Source organism: Anas acuta, chromosome Z (assembly GCF_963932015.1).
Source record: "Anas acuta chromosome Z, bAnaAcu1.1, whole genome shotgun sequence".
Lineage (NCBI taxonomy): Eukaryota > Metazoa > Chordata > Aves > Anseriformes > Anatidae > Anas > Anas acuta.
This window is the reverse complement of record NC_089017.1, coordinates 52,172,861-52,193,498: the sequence shown is the minus strand read 5'-3', so window position 1 is coordinate 52,193,498 and position 20,638 is coordinate 52,172,861. Positions and strand designations below refer to the sequence as shown.

Below are 20,638 nucleotides of genomic sequence, written 5' to 3'. Positions count from 1 at the left end.
ATGCATGAAAGACAAGAATCTCCCTTTCACCTCAGTAAATTGACATAACTTCCAAGCAGCCCAGAAGCTTAAGCCAAATTTCAGTAATAAATGCTTTGCCAGAAGACTAGCAACATCATTAGTGCTTCTTCTCATAGGTTATGAAGATCGTACTGGAATAATCGCTTTTAATTCAAAACTTCTATGAAATGTGCATACAATAGACTACCGTAGACAACTGCAAATGTTAAAAGAAAGCAGAGGGGGAACAAAGTGCCTATGGCCTCAATTCTATCAAGTCAGACTTACAGCTACTCCTTTATACAGATTATATGGAAGTATTTTAAAAATACTGTCTTGCGTACTGTAAATTCTGAACTGATCTTGAAGTAATGCTATCTTCCTAACCAGCATAACAAAGCATTTTAAATAGCTGAAAACTTTGAAATGCCTATGAGACTCTGAATTCTTCCAGTTACATCAATTTTCTTAAATTGCTTATCTTCCTTCTCAGATATAGAAGCTCTACCCTATCAAGTTAGCTACTGATTCAAATCTAAGATGTAGAAGCCTAAATAAAGCAACAGTAAAAAAAAAAAAGAAAAGAAAAAAAAAGAAAAAAAAAGAAAAAAAAGAAAAATCCTTAACATCCACATCACATTTGAATCAATGTTATGCACAAACTTTCTTATTAACAAGTATAATTTTTTCTCACCAGAGAATGAGTCTTTAAGCATTTCTTCAAGACTGTTTTCCAGTCACCGGTCGTACAAATTGTAACAGCTCTAGTAAGTGGTAAATCTAACCTAACTGAAACTGTTTCCAAAGAAAGAGCAGCACACTATACACTGGGAAACCATCTTCCTGGACACATACCCATGTATAGAATTCAGTTTGTATTTAATTTCAAGATAACTTAAATATTAAACATACAGCATAAACTAAGTAACTGCAACTGTACAGTGAAACACTAAGTAATATTGAAAGAAACAGGGTATAACACAGTTTTAAGATATAAAAGGCAACACTACTCTGCTGAGGTTACCAGCAGTAAAACTATAAAATACAAAGCTGGAAACACTGCATGCTCATTAAAAAGAACTCCTCATCATCTAACTAACAATGTGGACCATACAGTTGAGTCCTTAATGTGCTATTTGTGTGTAAAATAAACAAATTATATTTTCAGGAAGTCCTTAACCTACTATACCAGTATATATACTACTATAGCAGAGGCATTACTTTAATTGACTCTAACAGTGTCCTTACAGCAAGATGATACTGCAGAAATTAAAGTTATAGTTTATCTAAATTATTTCTTCCTTTTTTTTAAAAAAACAAAATTTTAGGTTACTTGTTATCTGTAGTATATTGGAAAGATTAACTAGACATAAGTTATTTAATAACTTAAAATGAACGTAATTACAAACAAAATCAGTACATGTCTCCTGTAGACTTTCCCTTGATGGAGCAGCAACAGAGGCGAGAAATTCATCCACCTGCTTCAGAGACAGGGAGTTGTGTAGAGTTTCCAAAGGGCAAATAGAAGGCACCATGGAATATAGTTCAAAACCTACATGAAAAATAATAAAGAAAAGAGATTTCGAGACTTAAGGCAGGATTTAAGCTATTGCATTGACAATTATTAATTCATGACAAAAAATACTTATTTTAAATCAGCACGTGCAGACATAGTACTCTTGAAATCATGGTAGTAAAGGTTACAGGAGTTGGAACAAAATGTGCCAATTTCCAGGATCTATTAAATTCAAGGTACCATGTAGCATACTATGGGATGCTACACGTGCACAAAAAGCAGCCTCCAAACTTTACAAATGTGTTTTGGCAGAACACTATACAGGTAAATCAATTGACAGCTACATTATCAACTGTTAGCAAAGACAAGAACTAAAAATGCTAGAACTTCCGAGAAGAATTATATTTGCAGAATTCACATTCTATCACCTTCATTATTCTGTGAAAAACTGTTGCCTTAAATATGAAAGGAAAACCACTATTACCACCTTTGTACCTTGCGGTTACACGTTTTCTCTTTTAAGACAGTTTTACACCCACCTTTTGGCATTTAAAAACAGTATTTAAATAGTGTAAGTTTCATACATTTTAACAGGTAAGTATACGAAACCAAAATCTAAAAACTTATTGGACTTCTCTATTAGTAATGATTATAAAGCAACCATGCATATCCATACTACTAATATACTCAAAAGCATTTAAATACATCTTGGAAAGAAAGACACCCTGCAATTCTGTAAACTGATGCACATTTGAAAACTCAGTGAACAGCTCTTCATCCAATTGCATTTCAAAAGAGGAAAATACATCCATTAGTGTTTTCAACATACAGCTGTAACATTACAACTTTGCAATTCAATATTTTAAATTTACAGTTGCTACATTTTTATTTTTCAATATTTAAATGAAGAGACAAGAGTGAATGAAGTCATGTTTAGTTTCAGTTCAAGGTACATTTATTAGAGATACCATTAAGACTATGACCTGCTCCCTCCCCCAAAACAATAAGCATCAATATTTTTCTGGTATGCCGTGTTAATTACCCACTCCCCATTTAGTGCTTTGGATAGAGAAGTAACCAAAATTTCCCCCTGAAAATATCTGTATTTATACTGGCCAAAAAATTCAAGGGACGGTCACTCCCAATATACAATCATCTGAAGTATATTCATGTCAGCTTCACTTATACTACAAATAAAACAGTGCCTTTCATGGAAACTTTGTTTTCATGTATAAAAGAAACACCACCACATACTTCATTTCTATTTTCATGTAAACACAACAGCTACACTTCAGAGTAAGCACTAAAATATGTTTGGCATACATGTTAACATCCTAAATAACAATGCATGCATGCAAAGCGCAAACCCTTTCTTTGCATTACAGTAAGGTAAGACTTAGCTCTTTATGCTGACAGAAGAGTCACAGTCATTTGGATGGAATATTTTTTAAAAATTTTATATTGAATGCAGTGGGACAATGTCAGGTTAACGTTTTAATAACTAGTACTGTTATACTGCAGTTTTACAGAAGTCCAGAAAGGAATTTCAAAATACGCCCACACCCTTTTCTTTCAGGAATTTGACCTTCTACATGTTTTTATTTGGTTTTAACAATTCTTTTATCTGATAGCCATATCCCAGCATGTTATTGCAACATTTTTGCCTCCGATATGACTGAAAAGTTATCCTGGAAATCTATCTGAACTGTTTTACGATAAAGTATACATTTATAATAAATATTTTTTAATTTTAATGATGAAGAACCCTGACAGTATCCCTTTAAAAAAGACAATTTCCTGTAAACTACCAGCCTTTTATAGTTTTGTTTATATTGACTCATAAAGCGCCGTCCCCATCAAAATGCAAGACAATGAAAGGGTACACGCGGCATTTCAAAAAGCCACCCTGCTGTCTTACATTTAAAAGCAATAGAGACATACCACTGGAGCCTAGCAATTCCACAGAGGAAATGGACCAGCACCTAAATAGGTGTCGGTGTTCTGCACAAGAGGCCCAGAAAATAACGTAAAGCACTGTCAGAAGATACTTGTTTCACCATGTTCCTTGAACTAAAGATGGCAGGGAAGGGGGGAGTCTGAAATGAGTTAGAAGGTATGATAATAACATAAAAGTGAGAAAGAAACAGAGTGAAAGGGACAAGGAGAATCAAAATGATAGTCCATAGGACAGACAAAACAACACCAATATGTCCTCATGTTAGTAGAGAAACCTCAGAAACCTGCAATGTATTTAGGTTCCATAGGAGCTCAAAGAGCATGCATTAATCTTGTAAAAGATGTGTGGTAAAACATCTGTATTAAATGAATCAGAACAATCGATGCATTCATTAAAAGCAATTTAGATCCATTTTTAAAGAATGCAGCCACAAAGAGAGCGCTAAATGGAGCAGAAAATAATCAATTATTAGACACTGGTATTCAAGTGCAGCTCTTACTTTCTGACCTTGAATGTTTGGGAAATATTACTTGATTTCATTCTAAAGATAAAAAACAGGTTCCTATCTTTCCTACTGTATCAGTTTTCCTTCGACAAGCACCGCAGTGCAGAAAACTCACTATGGATTCCAAATGAATATCATAAAGGACCCGTTTGCTTCTCAAGAAATCAAAACAAAAATTGCTCTTTTTCTTTAACCTTGTCTCTAAAGAAACACGTTTTGAATCTAACACTAAAACGCTGGTGGTTTCCACTGCAGTTTCGATGATGTCATCATCACTGTACTCGGCCAGCTGTCAAGCATATTTTAAAAATGCAATTAAGAAATCTGAAAAAACTACATTAAGATTGGGTGGATTCAGAAAACCGAGTTTGGTTTTCATGAACAGGATATATTTTGAGCATCTTTAATCAAGTAGAAAATTAGGTATGAAATGTTTGCTGAAAAAGAGAAAGATGGACCTCTGTCACGTGTTAAACCAGACTTTTTTTGTAAATATGGTAGCCTGAAGACAAATTAACTCTCAAGTTAAAAGGCAACTCTCTCGCTGTGACTTTTTAGTGCAATATTTAAGTAATTTGCACAACTGATGAACAGAGAAGCATGATAAGGTAAAATAAATTTTTGTCTGATGTTAAATATAGTGATTTTGCAGGTAGGTTAAGTGAAGTGTCTGCTTTGCTTTTTTAATTTAGTATCACTTCAAGAAGATTATCATAAACTCCAGTTGTCAATTTAGTGATTTATTATAGAATCAGAAGGACCAGGGAAACAGTTCAGCAGGAGAAAGGTGAAGAAGAAGCAGCAGTAGCTATCAAGATGTGTATACCCAATAAAGATCAGATTTAATTCTGTTTTTATGTTGTATCCATACAGTCTGATCACATGAGTAATTGGGGAGAATAATTTGTTACAGGAATCATGATTAACAGTAAGTACCACTTCAATTTGTTTCAAGGATTTTTCTGAGGAATGAATTTTGATGTTATATTCAGACTAATGAATGGTAAAGAAGGGATTCAGGATATCTAATGATTACAAATATATTTGGAATTGTGCTTGAAGTTAGGAATGACAGACGGCTGGATGATACTGTACACCCCGTATTTGAAATAAAAATAAAAGGGATGAAGCAAGGAACCTTTCGTTTTTGTTTTTAAAATAAAAGCAAAACGTACCATTGGTTGGGTGTCGAGCAAATGAGATAGAAAACCTTTTAACAGCAGAACCGCGTGTGGTGTCTAAGAAAGAGAAAAACAGGTACCTGAAATTTGTAACAGCTACCAAAAGAGGGACATTTTTAAAAAGGAAAAGAGGAGGTAAGAAAAAAAGAAAAGATGAGAAGGTATTAGAACTGAGTGGCATGCAGAAGGGACCAAGAAAAGGGGCTAAAATCTAAATAGAGGTTAAAAAGAAGAAAATTTGAATTGCTGGTAGCTACAAGATGTGTAATGAAGTGTATGAAAACAAGCAGAATGAGCTGGTGATTCTGGCATACAACATTATATCAGGTTAGAGTTGAACATTGAGTAATGAATTGGAGGGGAAACAGCATGAATACTGTTTCACCTAGGAGTTATAAAAGGTGTGCTTTTTTACATTCTGAAATCTAGTGAAAGACTTTGTTCTCTACCCCAGATTATTCAAAACTGAAAATCTCCTGCTCTTTTGTATTCCAATCCCCAGTGAAAAAAGGTCAGGAATCCTAAAATTTTCACCATAAGTATTTAAATTACTAGTTTGTCATTTCTTTCATTCCTTGTATATGCTCCAAGATCAATAATGAATGATAAAACCTGACATTTAAAGAACAGAGAAAAGAATTTCAAAACTAAAATTTTATTTTACTTTATAAATGCATTTTCTGAAATCTCCTGACATGTATAACAAGTTTGTGAGCTAATGTTCAATTCGAGACAGACACAAGAATTAACTATGCTATTAAGTTAAACATAAGCAAGCTGTGGGCAATAAAGAAGGAATAGAAACTCATACAATTAATACTAAGGCAAAGGATTCTAGGATTCCATTAAAATCAGTAACCTACGACTTATCTTTAGAAGTTTAATGTGGCACATGGATTTGTGCGTGCATGTGCGAGAGTGTGCACATACCATCTATGAAGCCAGAAGAAGTCAGCTTTTTACGATGAGTACGAGCATAATCCTGTAGGTTAGGTGCACTTGAAGAACCCCCGAGCACTGAGGTGCTAAACAGGCCCGCACAGTGAGACCCTGATGGGAGTTAGAGAAAATACATACAACAACCAGGTGTTCGTCCATTCACATTGGGGATGCATGCAGCATGCAAGCACATGGCTCTTACCACACAAAAGGCAGCTTTTGGCAGTGCCTTGGACAGGTTCACAATATGCTTGTAATGTCAGAGTGGTACTTGTAGGCTGAAACTATCATAATTTATTGTGCTTCTACTCATGACACACCACTCTCTGCCATATGTGCAAAGAGAGGACTGACTTTAACAAAGTGACTTCTTATCCTGTTTTCACATTTGGTAAAGAAAAGTTACCAGTTAGCATTAACGTAAACATAACCAAAACAACAAAACAAAAGCAAGATGATGATGTGAACGTTGTGTGTTTTAAAACCCGCAGTTCTCAAACAAATATAAACTGGGAAAATACTACTCATTGCTTTCATCCAAATAAAATTTTGAGATGACAGGCTGCAATGAAGTATGCATGCATTTCCACAGACATGGAAACACCTCCCCTTTAACCCCAACAAAATGTTAACCAAATTTGAAATACTCTAGTCATATTTCAGCTACCATCATTATTAGAAATTGAAAATATCTAAAAGTTTCATAGAGTTTAGCTTAACTTCATTTCCAAAGACGACTTTTGTATATCTCCATGCAAGTAAAAGTACTTTTGTTACAATTTATATGATCTTGCCACTGGGATGGGAGTGTTAACAAATCACTGAAAGCTACATAAAGAAAGATGAAAATAACTTTTATAATCCACCATAAATTAAATTTACATAGAACAGTGAAAAAAATGGAAAAAAATGCTGCAAATTTTTCCCTTGATTCTTCATTACTAGTTGAAAAGAAAAATGGTTTCACTCATAACTTATCTTTTCCATTTTAGACAGATCATTTTTGAAGACCAACTATCTATCCAGTGATACTTCCTTTTATTACTTTTGATGACCTAATGAGAGGAAACATTACCAGCACATGTGACCAATCACAGCCAAAATAAATTGGTGCCTGGTCTGTGGCAAAAGCCTTTGACATCAAATGTAATATCTTCACCTATGCACAGAAATAAACTTCCACAAGCCATATCGTGTCATATTGACAAAAGAAAAGTTGTTTAACTTTAGCAAGCACACAATAAAAAAAAATACTTTAATAAACAAGAGCACCTGATGTATGCATTTTACTAAGGGAAAAATATAATAGGGAGAAAAGTATCACAGGAAGATTAGACATGCAAAAAAATACAGATCTTTGCAGAGAGTTGAAAAGCTACTTCTCAGTTTATGCATGTACCTTATGCATTTTCTACACTTCATTTTTCCCACAAAAAGACACACTTACAGAAAAAAAAATCAATATTAATTTATAGTAGTGCAAGATTTCATGTTTTTACGTATCAGGCATGTGAATGTCAGTTCCAAAGAAGCAACAGAAAAGCACCACTTGAATTAAAAGAATTTGAAACAAGTCATTGAATTATAGCATGATTCATTCTAATGCTGAAAAGAAGAAATTGATTTTTGGAGAGGGAATATGTGCAAAAACCCTAATATATGAAGATACTTGAGGTTTGTTCCCCCTTCTCCTTGGTAAGACACCTTCAATTCCATCAATTGCCCACAGTAGGAAATGCTAGTTTTTCAAGAAACATATTTTAACTGTTTCCATTGTAGGCTATTTCAATCCAAAAGATTCTTGCAAAAACCCCAGGCAACTCAGTCATGAACTACATTTTTTGTTAAATCTACTTTACATTAAAAATAATCCTGTTTCAGTCAGTACAGTGTCAGTAGTGTGAACAGCCTCAAACAATTTGTGATTTATTTAGAAATTTTTGTTGTAGAAAATTGACCAGTTCAATAGGCACACTCATCATATTATTGATAGGAAATGCTACCAGGTCCTGTTCACATTGAAGTTTTTTAAAGAAAGTACAACTGTGCAGAACAACAGGCAGATGAAAAGCTACTAACATGGAACAAAATTTCAACTGTATACACATACCTAGACCACTCTGCTTTTGTTCCAGAATAGTTCTCGGTGTTCGTAAGTTACTATTGCTTTCTGATAGGACCTGGATATAAAAAAAAAAAACAACAGAAAAATAAGGTAAAGTAGGACAGTGGCATGAAAAGTCCATTTAACTTGATACAGCAGCCTGCTTCAGACAGACAAGTGTTAATAAGCTATATGATAAGTGTTAGTAAAAATATGTAAAGGAAACATGAAAGATCATGCAATATCCCCTTCTGAAGGGAGTCCATTTCACATATGAGTTCCTTGCAATGAAGTGGTGCAAAGCAAGCATTCAGAATGAGAAGGGACACAGACCAAGACAGATATGAGAACAGACATTTGAGACATTTTGTTTTATTTTACCAAATGCACTCTCCTAAACTGCGCCTGTATTGAAAAAAAGGAGGGGAGGGAAGGAAAGACAGACAAACTATTGAGGACACCATACAATCACTGATCCATGCACGGGCTCAATCAGTGTAATCTTCAGATGCTCACAGCCTTTACTGATATAAACTTTTCCTATGCAAATAGTTTTATAATCTTCCACAACAAAAAGAAATTATGAAAAATTTCAAAGAAAAAGGATATGATTAACAGAACACCATCCATTGTCAAACCGGTAAACAATATCTTGAAATACAAAGAATCTTTTATCTTCACTGGTACGTTAAAAAATTTACTGTCTTTTTTTTCCTGCTTCCTCCCCCACATATTTAGGAAAATCTTCAAAATATTGTCAATGGATACAGTCAATGGATGATGTACTGTGTTGGGAGTTTTAGATACCTCCAGATACAGAACGCAAGAATTATTAGTGCTAGAGTTTGTTCCCTGCAATAGTTAATACCAGGCCACTGAAAATATGATATATGCAAAACAAGTTTTGAATAGCAATATGAAGTTCCAAATAAATTATTTTAAATGGTATTGGTTGCAATTATTAAAAAAAAAATAATTTAAATTTACCTACCACCAAATTAAGCAATGCCGTTTTTAAAGTCTTAAAGGACAACTAAGCCAAAGCAGAAATCTGTTTTATTATGCAGTAGACTATGTCTTTTCTACTGTGGTAACATTTGCAATTCCTATAAGGAAACCAATTTTTCAAGACAGTGTGTAACACATTCAGTGGAAAAACATGCACTTGCTCTTTTTCCCCCAAACATTCTCGGGAAGTAAATTTAAAAAGTGGAAGAATTTGCTTCAAATGTAATCCATAACAAGGGATTAGATGTCCTTAAAGACAGTTGGTTGTTGCTTGGAATGCATAATAATGTTTAATGAAGTAAAGTTTAAAAACCTGTTGCCATGAGCCAAAAATACTGGATGTGAAAGCCAATGATTTAGGGGAGACAGGGGAAGAAGTGATTTGTTCCCCTGATCTGCGTCTTCGACGCCCAGTACCCACACCACTGGTGTAATGCAGCCAGGTACCAATACACTCTGGGCTAGACACACTCAGGGGGCTCTCTTCCTGGAAGTGAGAAAGGGGGCAAAAAACAGCAAAGCATGCAAAGTTAGATTCAACAGAGCCAAATGAACAGAAAAGAAAAAAAAAAATACCCAGTCTGCTTGCACCCTTTTAATATACTGCTTCTAAAACTATTAAACAGTGAGTAGGGAAGAGAAGTATTACAATATGAGGAAGTTATCACTTCCACTCAATCAATTATATTTTAATACATTCTAATCACATTTCTTGTATATTAATTATTAAATAACGGCATGAAAGAAAAATAATGGGCATCAATAATTGGTTCATAATTTTTAGAATTCCTCACATTGGAAACAGAATAGCTTTTTATCCTTGACATACTGTTTAATAGTTTTCCCCCTCTAAGTACATTAAATTTTCCTATTTAGTACTTAATAATTTTCATTGATAAGTCTATAGCCTGATCTAAGAGACTCTGATTTTAGAATCACCTTTGAGACTGACTGTTAAGTGACACCAATCTGACTGATAGTAGTTTTCCAACCTTAAAAAAGCCCTAAAGATTATCTGAAGCTGGACAGCTACAAGACTTCAAGGGAAGACAGTGTCAGGCTGAGTCCTGCATGCCCTATATTACTACATAGCATTAGTAAACAACATTTTTTGCAATAAAGAATTTGATTTCCAATGCTAATGAGCCTTACTTTCTCATTTTACTCTTCAAAATCTTTTTTTTTTTTTTTGCACGACTCAGTTACAGTAGCAATGTTTCTCTAAATATTGTTAACTATACCCCAAATGTAAACTTCCATCTAATCACACACTTGACAGTGTCCCTTCAAATTAATGGATGTAAGGGAAAAGAATTGCCTTACAGAAAAAAAAAAGAAAAAAAAAAGTTCAAGGCAGTTGCAGTTTAAGTTGCAGTAAAAGGACTTTTTTTTTTAAAACACTTGAAATTACTATTTGGTACAAATATTCCAAATACTGGTTTTGCAGATTTCAGTGGGCCAGATGTATCTCTCAATTTTCCTTTTGGACAAAAAAAAATAAAAAAAATCATAGTGTATGTTTTCTTTAAATATTCCAGCAAATAAACAGTCACGGAATGCTGGAACCAATTCTATTAGGAGCCATATTATATGCACAGTCAAAATTTAGTAATTGGTGATACCTTTTGAAAGTAACTTCCACACAATTTATGAAAATGAAAAAAAGTTAAAAGTTTGAAGTAAAAGTCTATTAAGCTGTGTGTATATGAACTCATAAATAGGAGGGGAGCTTGCATGATCGTACTGAAAAGAGCATTTAAAAATCCAAAATATTGATGTTGTGAGCATTTGTTTATGATAAAACTTGGAAATAGAAAATGTCAGACATTCACATTTATTACCTATGTTAATTTATGAAAGTCACGTGAAGTTATACAGATATCCTTATAGAAGGAAACCATGCATCTTTTTCTCTCCATACTACCAATAACCAAATAACTTGCAAATCTTGCTTCTGTAATACTTGCATTGCATACAAACAGTCCATTGCCAACACAAACATGAAAGGAAAAGCTTTTGGTGTGAATCTTAAGTTCTGATGGTTTTAAGCAACTGAAAATGAGGCAATAAGAAGCTGTTAGTCTGCTTCTAGCATTAACGTCATAGAAGTGCCACTATGCACCAACTGAAGCTTTGCCACTCAACTGTACAAATGGTATCAGTGACAATGCTCTGCATCCCCCACCTCTGTGACATTAAAGCCGTATCTGTGAAGCACACCTAGATGTCATGGCCTTCAAGACAGGAGACTAGACTGTTCAAGCTGTTATCTAGAGACTTAATGAAAACACAAACCCAACCCATTTAAAAAAAAACACAACTTACAGTCTATTGTCTTACCTTCAAATGCTGAATGAGTGGAGTCACTTCCACTCCACATGAAAACAAATACAGATGAAGACATTTATCTCACCTCCTGCATCTCCCCTATAACCCCGCAAATCCCCATCCCCTCTCAGTATGATGACCCTGAAGGTTGGCTTACTTTCCAACACCGGCTGTCTTGTAAGGATGGATACAAAAGCAATGTATGTTAGCTGGAAGATGTAGGTTTAGATTGAAAAAGTCTTCATTTTCAAATGTTTTTTTTTTTTTTTCTCTCTAATATGGTTTTATAAAACAACAAGGAAATAAATCTTTTATGGGAAATTGATCATGCATTTTAAAAAATTCATTCAGACAAATTATTGCCATGGAGGACGTCCACAAAATAAGAGGAACCCTTTTGTGAGACTTAACACCATACTGGTTCTGTGTAATTGAAAGCAGAATTACCTTTGCTATTGCTTTGTTAAAATAAACAGAAGTTAATTTCTGTGAAAGACATTCTCTGAAACATAAACACTTACTTCAACAGAACCAATCTTCCTGGATCGTGGAAGGGGTGACTTTCTGTGTATGTGAATTGGATCTGATACCATTGGCTTGAACATCACTACTGACCGATCTGTTTCATCCCTTCTAGAAGCATGTGCCTCTTCATCACTATCATTTCTGTGGGAGGTTTTCTTCGAGCCTTCATTCTACAAACAATATATTTCCTTTTCAATTTAGATTCACACCTTGCAACACATATAGAGAAGTGGCTACTAAATGAATCTTCTGCATAAACACAAAGCAACAAAGATATCAGTAAATTATATACTATTGAACAACTAGTTATAAAATACATATTGATTTAGACTTAATAAACCATGTGTATTTGCTCCTACCATGCCACTGCATATGAATGTATGGTCTTAATTAGCCAGACTGTTCAGTCTACATATCTTATTCCAACTTCCTGCTGACATAGTAGTAAAATTCTAGCCCTGCAAGTCAAAATTCCCACCAAGTTTTGCAGGATTCATTTCTCAAAAAGCATGTGACAGACCTACACAGACCTACAAATACAGTTACAGTCCTCAACAATCTGTTGAGCCATCAAACTAATAAGCATGACAAACTATCTTATTTTCTTAAATATTTATTTCAGTTGCCAGCATGTCATTAGTGTGACACTGGTGTTGCTACCACTTTCTTACAAATAATAGTTTGTACTTGTAGTAAAAACTCTAGCAAAGCCATAGGAGACCCACATTGTCTATGTACATTCCAAATGGACCCCCCAAAAAATTACACTTGTATTTTTTAACCTAATTTCCCACTGTTTATTTTAGGTATGTCTGTATCCAGAAAAAAATAACTTTTGCTTTAAAGAAAGATATAATTATTACCTCTCGGGAGGCAGGCCTGTATCCATAACCAGCTGGTAAATTTTTATCTTCCTCACAGCCTTTGGCTCCTGGACTAAAGTGCAACTCTACATGGAAACGTTCTTCTGAAGAAAGTTCCTAAAGAAAATAATAAATAGATTTACACTTTAATACATAGCTTAGCATTACTCATTTCTGAAGACATTTGTCCATTTTAAATACCTTGTTTGGATCCTCATAAAGCATGATAACAATCTGTGTCATGTAATTGAGTTCATTGACAACATTTAAATAATCCATAGCTCGTTTCCATTGTTCATCTTTTGATTCCTTATGAAGAGAAAAAAAATTAGCATCTTGACAAATAAAAGCTAGCAATTTTCTTTTAGAAAGACTGATGATTTCAATTTTCTCTCATTTACATGGCTTTTACTTTCATAGAAGCAGTATGAAGCTCTTTATAGCTAACGAAAAACCTGAGACACAACTAGAAAAAAGTGAAGCAAAATTACTCATCAAATGAATGGGAAGTGGAGATCAGAAATTTTCACATTTTATTTCAGTATATCTTTTATGTTATTTTGTTAATAATGACATATACATTGTAGACAGAAGCACCATTTTATATTCTCCTTATGAGAATCTTGCACTCTGCAATAAACTTGCATCAAATAGTATATTGTGGGAAATGTTTCTAGGTATCTTTATAGTAGTTAAACAGACATGGGGTACTTCTAAAGTATAGCAGAAGAGTAAGCATCATATTCTGAGTTACTTAAAGTGAATATTCACCTTTTTCATGCTCTAAAACAAAGGTTCATTAATTATGAAAAAAAAAAACAAACTATGGGTGTATCTGCTGTAGAATTTCACAGAGGTCAAGGATTAAAAATGCTTATTGCACCAAAGAGTTTACTCATCTGTCACCAGAAGCAAGTATATATATGTAGCTATTTCAAAAAATATTACTTTAATCACAATGTCTCAGAAACATCTATGTAGACTCTGTGGTGCTACACTGTCCTCTGTCCATGAGCTCAGCTAGTTAACTGCTGAGTCTTAAGAGCTTGTTGTTTTGGTCTTAGGTTGCAAAGCCAATCAGAGGGAGAATAAAGCAGCACCTTCAAAGTATTCTACTCCAGTATGGGAAAGAAAGACAGTCCACTGAACAGTAGGAACTTTGCCCTACAAGAGCATACTTGAAGCCAAGTAGAAAGTTCTTGACAACATTCCAGTAACCAAAAATAAGCCAATCCAAAAGTCAATTCAGAGAAGCCTGAGTAAGATAATTTGATCAGAAAAAAGTTGGTAATAATAACAGGTGACAACAGAAGACAAAAATAAATAAATCTTTCCTTTGCAACCCCCTTTGAGACCTTGTATAGCTGAACACACCAATGGAACTCATTTTAAAGGAGCATGCTGTTTTCCAATGACCACCCTATGAGTTTGAAATATGTCTCTGCATATTAAACAAGAAACCAAATGTTTAAAAAAGTGTGATAATTTCCAAAGCCATTTTAGAAAATTAAGCTTTCAATTAATACATCTTCAGTAAAAATTGATCTTTTTGGTTCCTCATAAAATACCACAGCTTTCACAGAAAAAGTGTTCAACTTACATCACATAAGGCACCATAACGAAGGGTGGACAAGAGGGAATGGACATGACTTTCACTGGTGAAATATAGTCGTGTACGAACATGGCGTTCAGGGGACATAACACCCCTGGAGTAACTTAAAAGAAAAAGAAATCTAATTAGACCATAATGAGATGTAACCCTATTTTAGAAATAGCTGTCGACTAATAAATGAGTCATATGTTTTAAATTATACTGAACTAGTAAGATGTCTCAAGTATGAAAGCTATGGAGTATCTCCAGTAAGTCTAACAGAAATTAACATAACCATATAAAAAAAATAAAGACTTACAGAGGGTGAAGCTTATTTACAGTATCATCGTCTTGAGTTCTCTGAAGGTCAGAACGTATTTTTCTAACTAGAGGAGTGCAGTAACCTTTGGCAATCTCTAGTTTTTCAGACTTAGAAATACCATATTCCTGCGTAAGAAGAAATTGACTTTTAAAAATCAGTTAAAGATCAAAACATCTTCTAATTCAAGGCTTGTATATTAAATATAATTAGCCATCTATTACTTTTGTCTGGCTGCAAATTGTTCTGTTTAATGTTATTATAATCAAATACTGACCTCTCCCTTCATGTAAAAAGGGGTTTGCCTTTTTCCTGTTTGAGATAACACAGAAAATCACTTCTTCATGCACAGGATATTACAATACAATTTCATATCCTGTAGCCTACATCATTTAGAGCTAATCTGAATTACAGTACATGCAGTACATGGAAATTTAACTTGTCTACACATGGCCTTAAATTCTGTGAAACTTAAGGTGTTTTTATCAGGGAGTTTTTATCTGGAAGTGTTAGCACTTTGAAGCAGTAGAAAAGTCCTTTAAAATTTCAGTTGCTTAAGACAAGGTAAGTTAGATAGACCAGGATTCAGCATCAATTGCAGAGAGCCTGAAAATGAAGTTGTTAAAAGCAGCAAGAATGAAATTATACGTGATTCAAGAATATACAGTTGATCACACGGTCTCCACTCAAATCTGTAAATAATGGCTGTGATGAGACAATTCACCTTAATACACTGAAGTAGGAAAAGCAGACATGTTCACAGTATCAACTGCCAGAAAAAAAACACTGTGAACACACTTCAATGAATTCTGAAACAAAATCTTTCTAAAACAAAACAATCTGCTTCCTACCAAAAAATAAGATGTGAAGTTAAAATGAACTTCAATAGAAAATACAAAGTAGACATCTTTCACACAGTTTGGTAAAGCATTAATTCTGCAAGTAATCCATTTAATAACTGAAAATATTTACCTGAGGGATCACAATGTCAGCTAAAGCCTTTGAAAGCCTGTATAACTCCATTGTGTCTTCCAATTTTAAGGAGCCGTTGTGCTGTACATCATACTTTATACAGTCATAAATATCAGGAATTTTGCTAATATCGTATCTTCCATTCTTTGTTTTGAAGTCTTTTTCCAGCTTGGCCCATCTGCGCAGCATCAGTTCTAGTGTTTCACTGTGGTACAACTGAATATCTGGATAAATACGTATCTCATGTAAGTAATCAGCAGCATCCAAATAACAAGAGAAAAAAAGTAATTACATGGTAGTAACTGCTGAAAACAATTCTAAAATATATTAAAGAGATAAAATAAATTAATTCTACTACTTCCAATAAGAAGGAGTACATGTGCATATGGTTAATTTTACTGATAAAAACATCTAGCCACATCAAGACAGCAGAAAGTTTCCCTGTAGAACTGCATCCCTTACACTTAGACAAAGCTACAGCACCAAGAATAATGTGTCCTACAGCACTGGTCACGTAATAAAGTTGTCAAAAGCAAAAGCCAAGAGACTGGTAGACAGGTTGGATTATCTCATTCATAAGACAGGAGACTAGACCAAACAAAGAACAGTGATACTACTTAGGCATGACACTTTTATGCCTCAACCTCAAAACAGATGTTTGCATTGCAACACACTGCAAAGAAGATTGATAGCAAATATTCCAGTATTTAGTTAGTACCAAAAAAGCATTGTGGCCAGTTCCAGCTCTAGTTTTCCTGTATTGTAGGTTCACCACCATTCATACAAAGTATCTTTCTATACAATATTATTATGCATCAAATAACAAACAACAGATATTCAGCAAAGACACTTAAATACAAAAATGTACCTGTGTTAAATAGTTTTATTGGAATCTGCTTTGCCTTTCTTTCCATGGACTGCTGCATTTCAAATAATTATGCCAAGAATTTCTGTAAATGTTTGAGAACTAACCTGAACTTCTGAACACCACAAAGAGCCCTTACCTGCAATACAACCATGTGTTTCTCCTGTTTTTTACTGTAATATTATGCACAGTGAATCAGATTGTGAAAATCCATATGCCAGTGTTGAATGAAGTTCAGCTAAAAGCTGGTTTACTACAGAAGGGCTACGTTATAACGCTCTCAAATGCAAACAAGAGAAACTAAATACAGCTACAAACATGTTTAAGTACCTGCAGACTTTGGATCTTCCATTCTTTGCCTAATCTGAGAAGTCAAGCTCTGGATCAAAGAGTAGACCTTGTCACATGTCTTTACAGGATTTTTAATAAACTGCATTGATTTTATCAATGAGATGCTTCCAGATGGAGTAAGCTGCAATTTGAGATAAACACAAACTGATTAGATTCAAAAGAATGATAGAAATAAGATGGAACGTACTAAAGATTCCAAGAATGAGGTGAAAGGTATTCAAGTAGGCTGTTAGTGATTTTTGAAACAATTTCTTAATGATTTACACCCTCTGAGGAATTAAGAAAGAAAAATATATTGAAAGGTAATACAATTTACTAGAAATTCAAAGGTGATAAATTCATAGAATTCATATTACTTCCATGTAATAAACATGAGCAGTTTCAGGAGTTCCTAAAACTCTTATTTGTTCTAAGACATGAAAATTCCAAGCACATTTAAGATCTGTATATGCTTAGCAATTTTCCATAACTTCCGTTCAAGTAACTGTTGCATTTAAACACTTACCAAAACTTTCATAAGAAAGATTATAGTTAGGCTACATGTCTCACAAAATACATCTTTTTCTATAGAGTACCCTTTTTAACATAACCGGAAGGACGAAGCAGGTATCTGGAAAAAAAATTGATTCTTTCTGGTTTAGGTTTTTGTTCTATGGTACTGCAGCACATGAACACAGACAAAAAAAATATTTAAGTGCACATATATTACAAGATGTCCTTCAGACCTGACTGAAGGAAACTACATAGAAACTGTAGAAGTTACACATTATCTCCATTAAGCTGGTGTCAGTAAAGTAGTTTATGTCCATGTACGGAAGCTTTAGCCTCATTTTTTCAGAAAAGGTCTACATAAACTGAAGTATGAAAAAAATGATATTAAAAATAATTTAGCTATATAATATACATACATATTTGCACTCTCTCCACAGTTTCCTCAAATGCATAGGATAATCTAGAAATAGAAAGCTTCTACTTGCTACCTAATAGTAAACAGTCCCTACCTCCCTATCATGACAAACTACATCAATAAGAACAGTGCTCTGGCACAGGAAAAGAAAAGACATTGTTTTTTCAAATTGCAGGTAAGTGGGAAAAAAAAAAGCCAAACAACAGAAAAGATGATATCACTTTTTAATCTGAAAGGTTAGTTACTTTCAGTGACTATTTTAGAAGATAAAGTTATATAGTTTCAGTCACTTTTCAAATTCCCATTTTTAGCAAAAATAAAGGTGGTAATGAAGAAAAATCTTTGAAACCTCGAACCCTCTCTTTCCTCAGAGTACTGCTGAATCTATTTTATGCAGTGGTTGGATGATTCTTTCAATCCACATAGAGCAAACATGTAATTAGTAAAATTATTTTTCAATAATTTGCTCTCCTTTAGAAAGCACCATCTTTTAGAAAACATCAGTTTTAAACTTAAGAGACAACATTTGAGGACTTGTTTTTTTACCTGTTATACCAGACAGGGTAAAGGCAATTGAAAGAGAGAAAAAAAAAAAAAAAAAAAAAAAAAAGCTTCTTAACTATAACAAATAGTACTTAAATTTAAAACCATGAACAATTATGTGTGTTTTTGTACTACATCAGCATTTTCTTTCACTGATTAGGAAGTATTCTACTGTTTTTCTGCATTTTAGTATTCTTATAGTCAGTAAAAAGGCCTTGTAGGATGTAGGTAGTACATTTTGTAATATTAAATACAGTCAAAGTTACAATTAGAAAAAAAAGTATAATCTTTTGAATAATCAAAAAAAAATTAATCGAAGTGAAGATGATTTACTAATGTGGTCCCTACCAACAAGTACATGTATATTCCTATTTCAAAGTTTGTAACTATTCTTATTACTTAAATTACAAGACAGATCGAAATACCTGATACCACAATTGCTACAGCTTCCTTTTTAGTTCAAGACTATTTGCAAACACAAATGATTTTTCAAAATAGATACATAAAATTACTGTTTGTTAACTTAATACAAATATTTTGTTGTCTATTTATTCCATTTCATTGAAAAGTAATCATATTCTAACCTTATCATAGTCGTCAGCTGTAAATTCTCTGTCTCTCTGGAGAATTTCATGGAGCGTTGCTTTAACACGATGCTGACAGCTGCTTAAAGAATCACTGTCACTGTCCAACAGACCATTCATGTTAGCACTTTTTACCATCTGGACAAGAATAGGAGTCAGTTCACCCTCTAAGGCCAGTAGACCCTGAAGCAAATAATATAATTAATCAGACAAGCATGAGAAAGTAACAGGATCTTAAAAACAAACAATCAAAAACCCACTCAAAATACTAATTTAAATTCAAGATTGTATCAGTTGCTTATGTACAAGACTTGGCCCTGCCATGCAGCATGATCCCCATCATGAGCTCAGGTAATACTGGCATCTCAGAAGCGCCACAGCCATTCAGGCCTTGGGTTGCAGGGAGTCCATGGTGCCTCTCCACCAGGCTGGAAAGCAATAGTGTCCTGACTTAGGGGGGGACATGGTCAGGGTCAGGTGCTGAGTTACCAGAGGAAGGTACTATGGGAAGAGATGGAATAGCATCTGGGAAGACAAACTGGACACACACAATCTCTTTGCAGAGACCCTACAAAGCCCAAACCCTGTGTGGCATGGCACAACATTCAAAGAGTATAGTTGAACTACAGGTGGATGAAGACTTCCAAAATGGAAGTGGCTAGAAACTTTTGTAGCTCTTCTGGCTACTGAAGGGTTCTGGGATAAGAAAGGAAATGGAGTGATGTTTCTTCAATCCTGCTAATGGAAGAGAAAGCAGGACAGATGTATGAAACAACAGAATCATAGAAGGGTCTAGGTTGGAAGTGACCTTAAAACTCGTCTAGTTCCAACTGCCTTGATATGGACAGGGATACTTTCCACTAGAATCAAGCTGCTCAACACCCCATCCAGTCTGGCCTTGGTTGGATGGGGCATCCACAACTTCTCTAGTCAACCTGTTCCAGTGCCTGTACAACACCACATGCAGGACAGAAACAAACAGGAAAAGAAATTCTGAACACTTGCAAAGGTTTAATTTTGCAAAGGTAATAGCGATATGGCAGAACAGCTCGCATGAATGGATCTCTGCTATAGCTTCAGGCCAGGAAGGCAAGGAGGAAGAATTGGGTTCTATTTAAAGGAGTGGCTTGACCACTGAGAGCTTTACTTTGGAACAAGGAAGCTGAGATGTTATGGGTAAAGATCAAAAGATCATGTAAGAACACGGCGGGCCCCTGCTACAGACCACCCAACTAAAAGCAGAAAATAGATGAAGCCTTATTAAGAAAAGTGAAGAATGTTTCCTGATTGCAGGTCCTGTTTTATATTGGGGCCCTTAATCCTGGATACCTTAATGCATGGGCAATATTGCAGGGGACAGGTGCTCCAGATACTGGAGATATTCAGGATAATTCTGTGACACAGGATACTGATAAAATATCTATCTAGCTGAGGCACTCTCCTCAATCTATTTCTCAGATGTATCAGGAACGTGAAAGTCAGTGGCAGCTCTGGTAACAGAAACCACGATATTGTGACAGATCCTTAAAGAATAAACAATTTTATCAGACGCCCTTCTGATGAGGAGATTTAAGCTTGTT

At 34.5% G+C, this 20,638-nt stretch overlaps 1 protein-coding gene across 14 annotated transcripts in view; it reads right to left on the bottom strand.

Annotated features, from left to right (window-relative positions):
• PPIP5K2 (diphosphoinositol pentakisphosphate kinase 2) overlaps positions 1–20,638 on the bottom strand; it is a 51,494-nt gene that overhangs the window by 3,491 nt on the left and 27,365 nt on the right. For 7 of the 14 annotated variants that reach the window (XM_068667160.1, XM_068667157.1, XM_068667158.1 and 4 more), the window contains 13 exons: positions 19,059–19,241; positions 17,004–17,145; positions 15,809–16,032; positions 14,837–14,964; positions 14,527–14,641; positions 13,128–13,235; positions 12,927–13,043; positions 12,060–12,233; positions 9,524–9,697; positions 8,209–8,278; positions 6,090–6,209; positions 5,154–5,216; positions 1,421–1,552 (listed from right to left, as the gene is read on the bottom strand). In XM_068667160.1, the coding sequence (XP_068523261.1) occupies positions 1,421–1,552; positions 5,154–5,216; positions 6,090–6,209; positions 8,209–8,278; positions 9,524–9,697; positions 12,060–12,233; positions 12,927–13,043; positions 13,128–13,235; positions 14,527–14,641; positions 14,837–14,964; positions 15,809–16,032; positions 17,004–17,145; positions 19,059–19,241 (1,750 nt within the window). The remainder of the gene's footprint in view (positions 1–1,420; positions 1,553–5,153; positions 5,217–6,089; positions 6,210–8,208; positions 8,279–9,523; positions 9,698–12,059; positions 12,234–12,926; positions 13,044–13,127; positions 13,236–14,526; positions 14,642–14,836; positions 14,965–15,808; positions 16,033–17,003; positions 17,146–19,058; positions 19,242–20,638) is intronic. The other 7 variants (XM_068667162.1, XM_068667163.1, XM_068667164.1 and 4 more) reach the window with 7 other exon arrangements.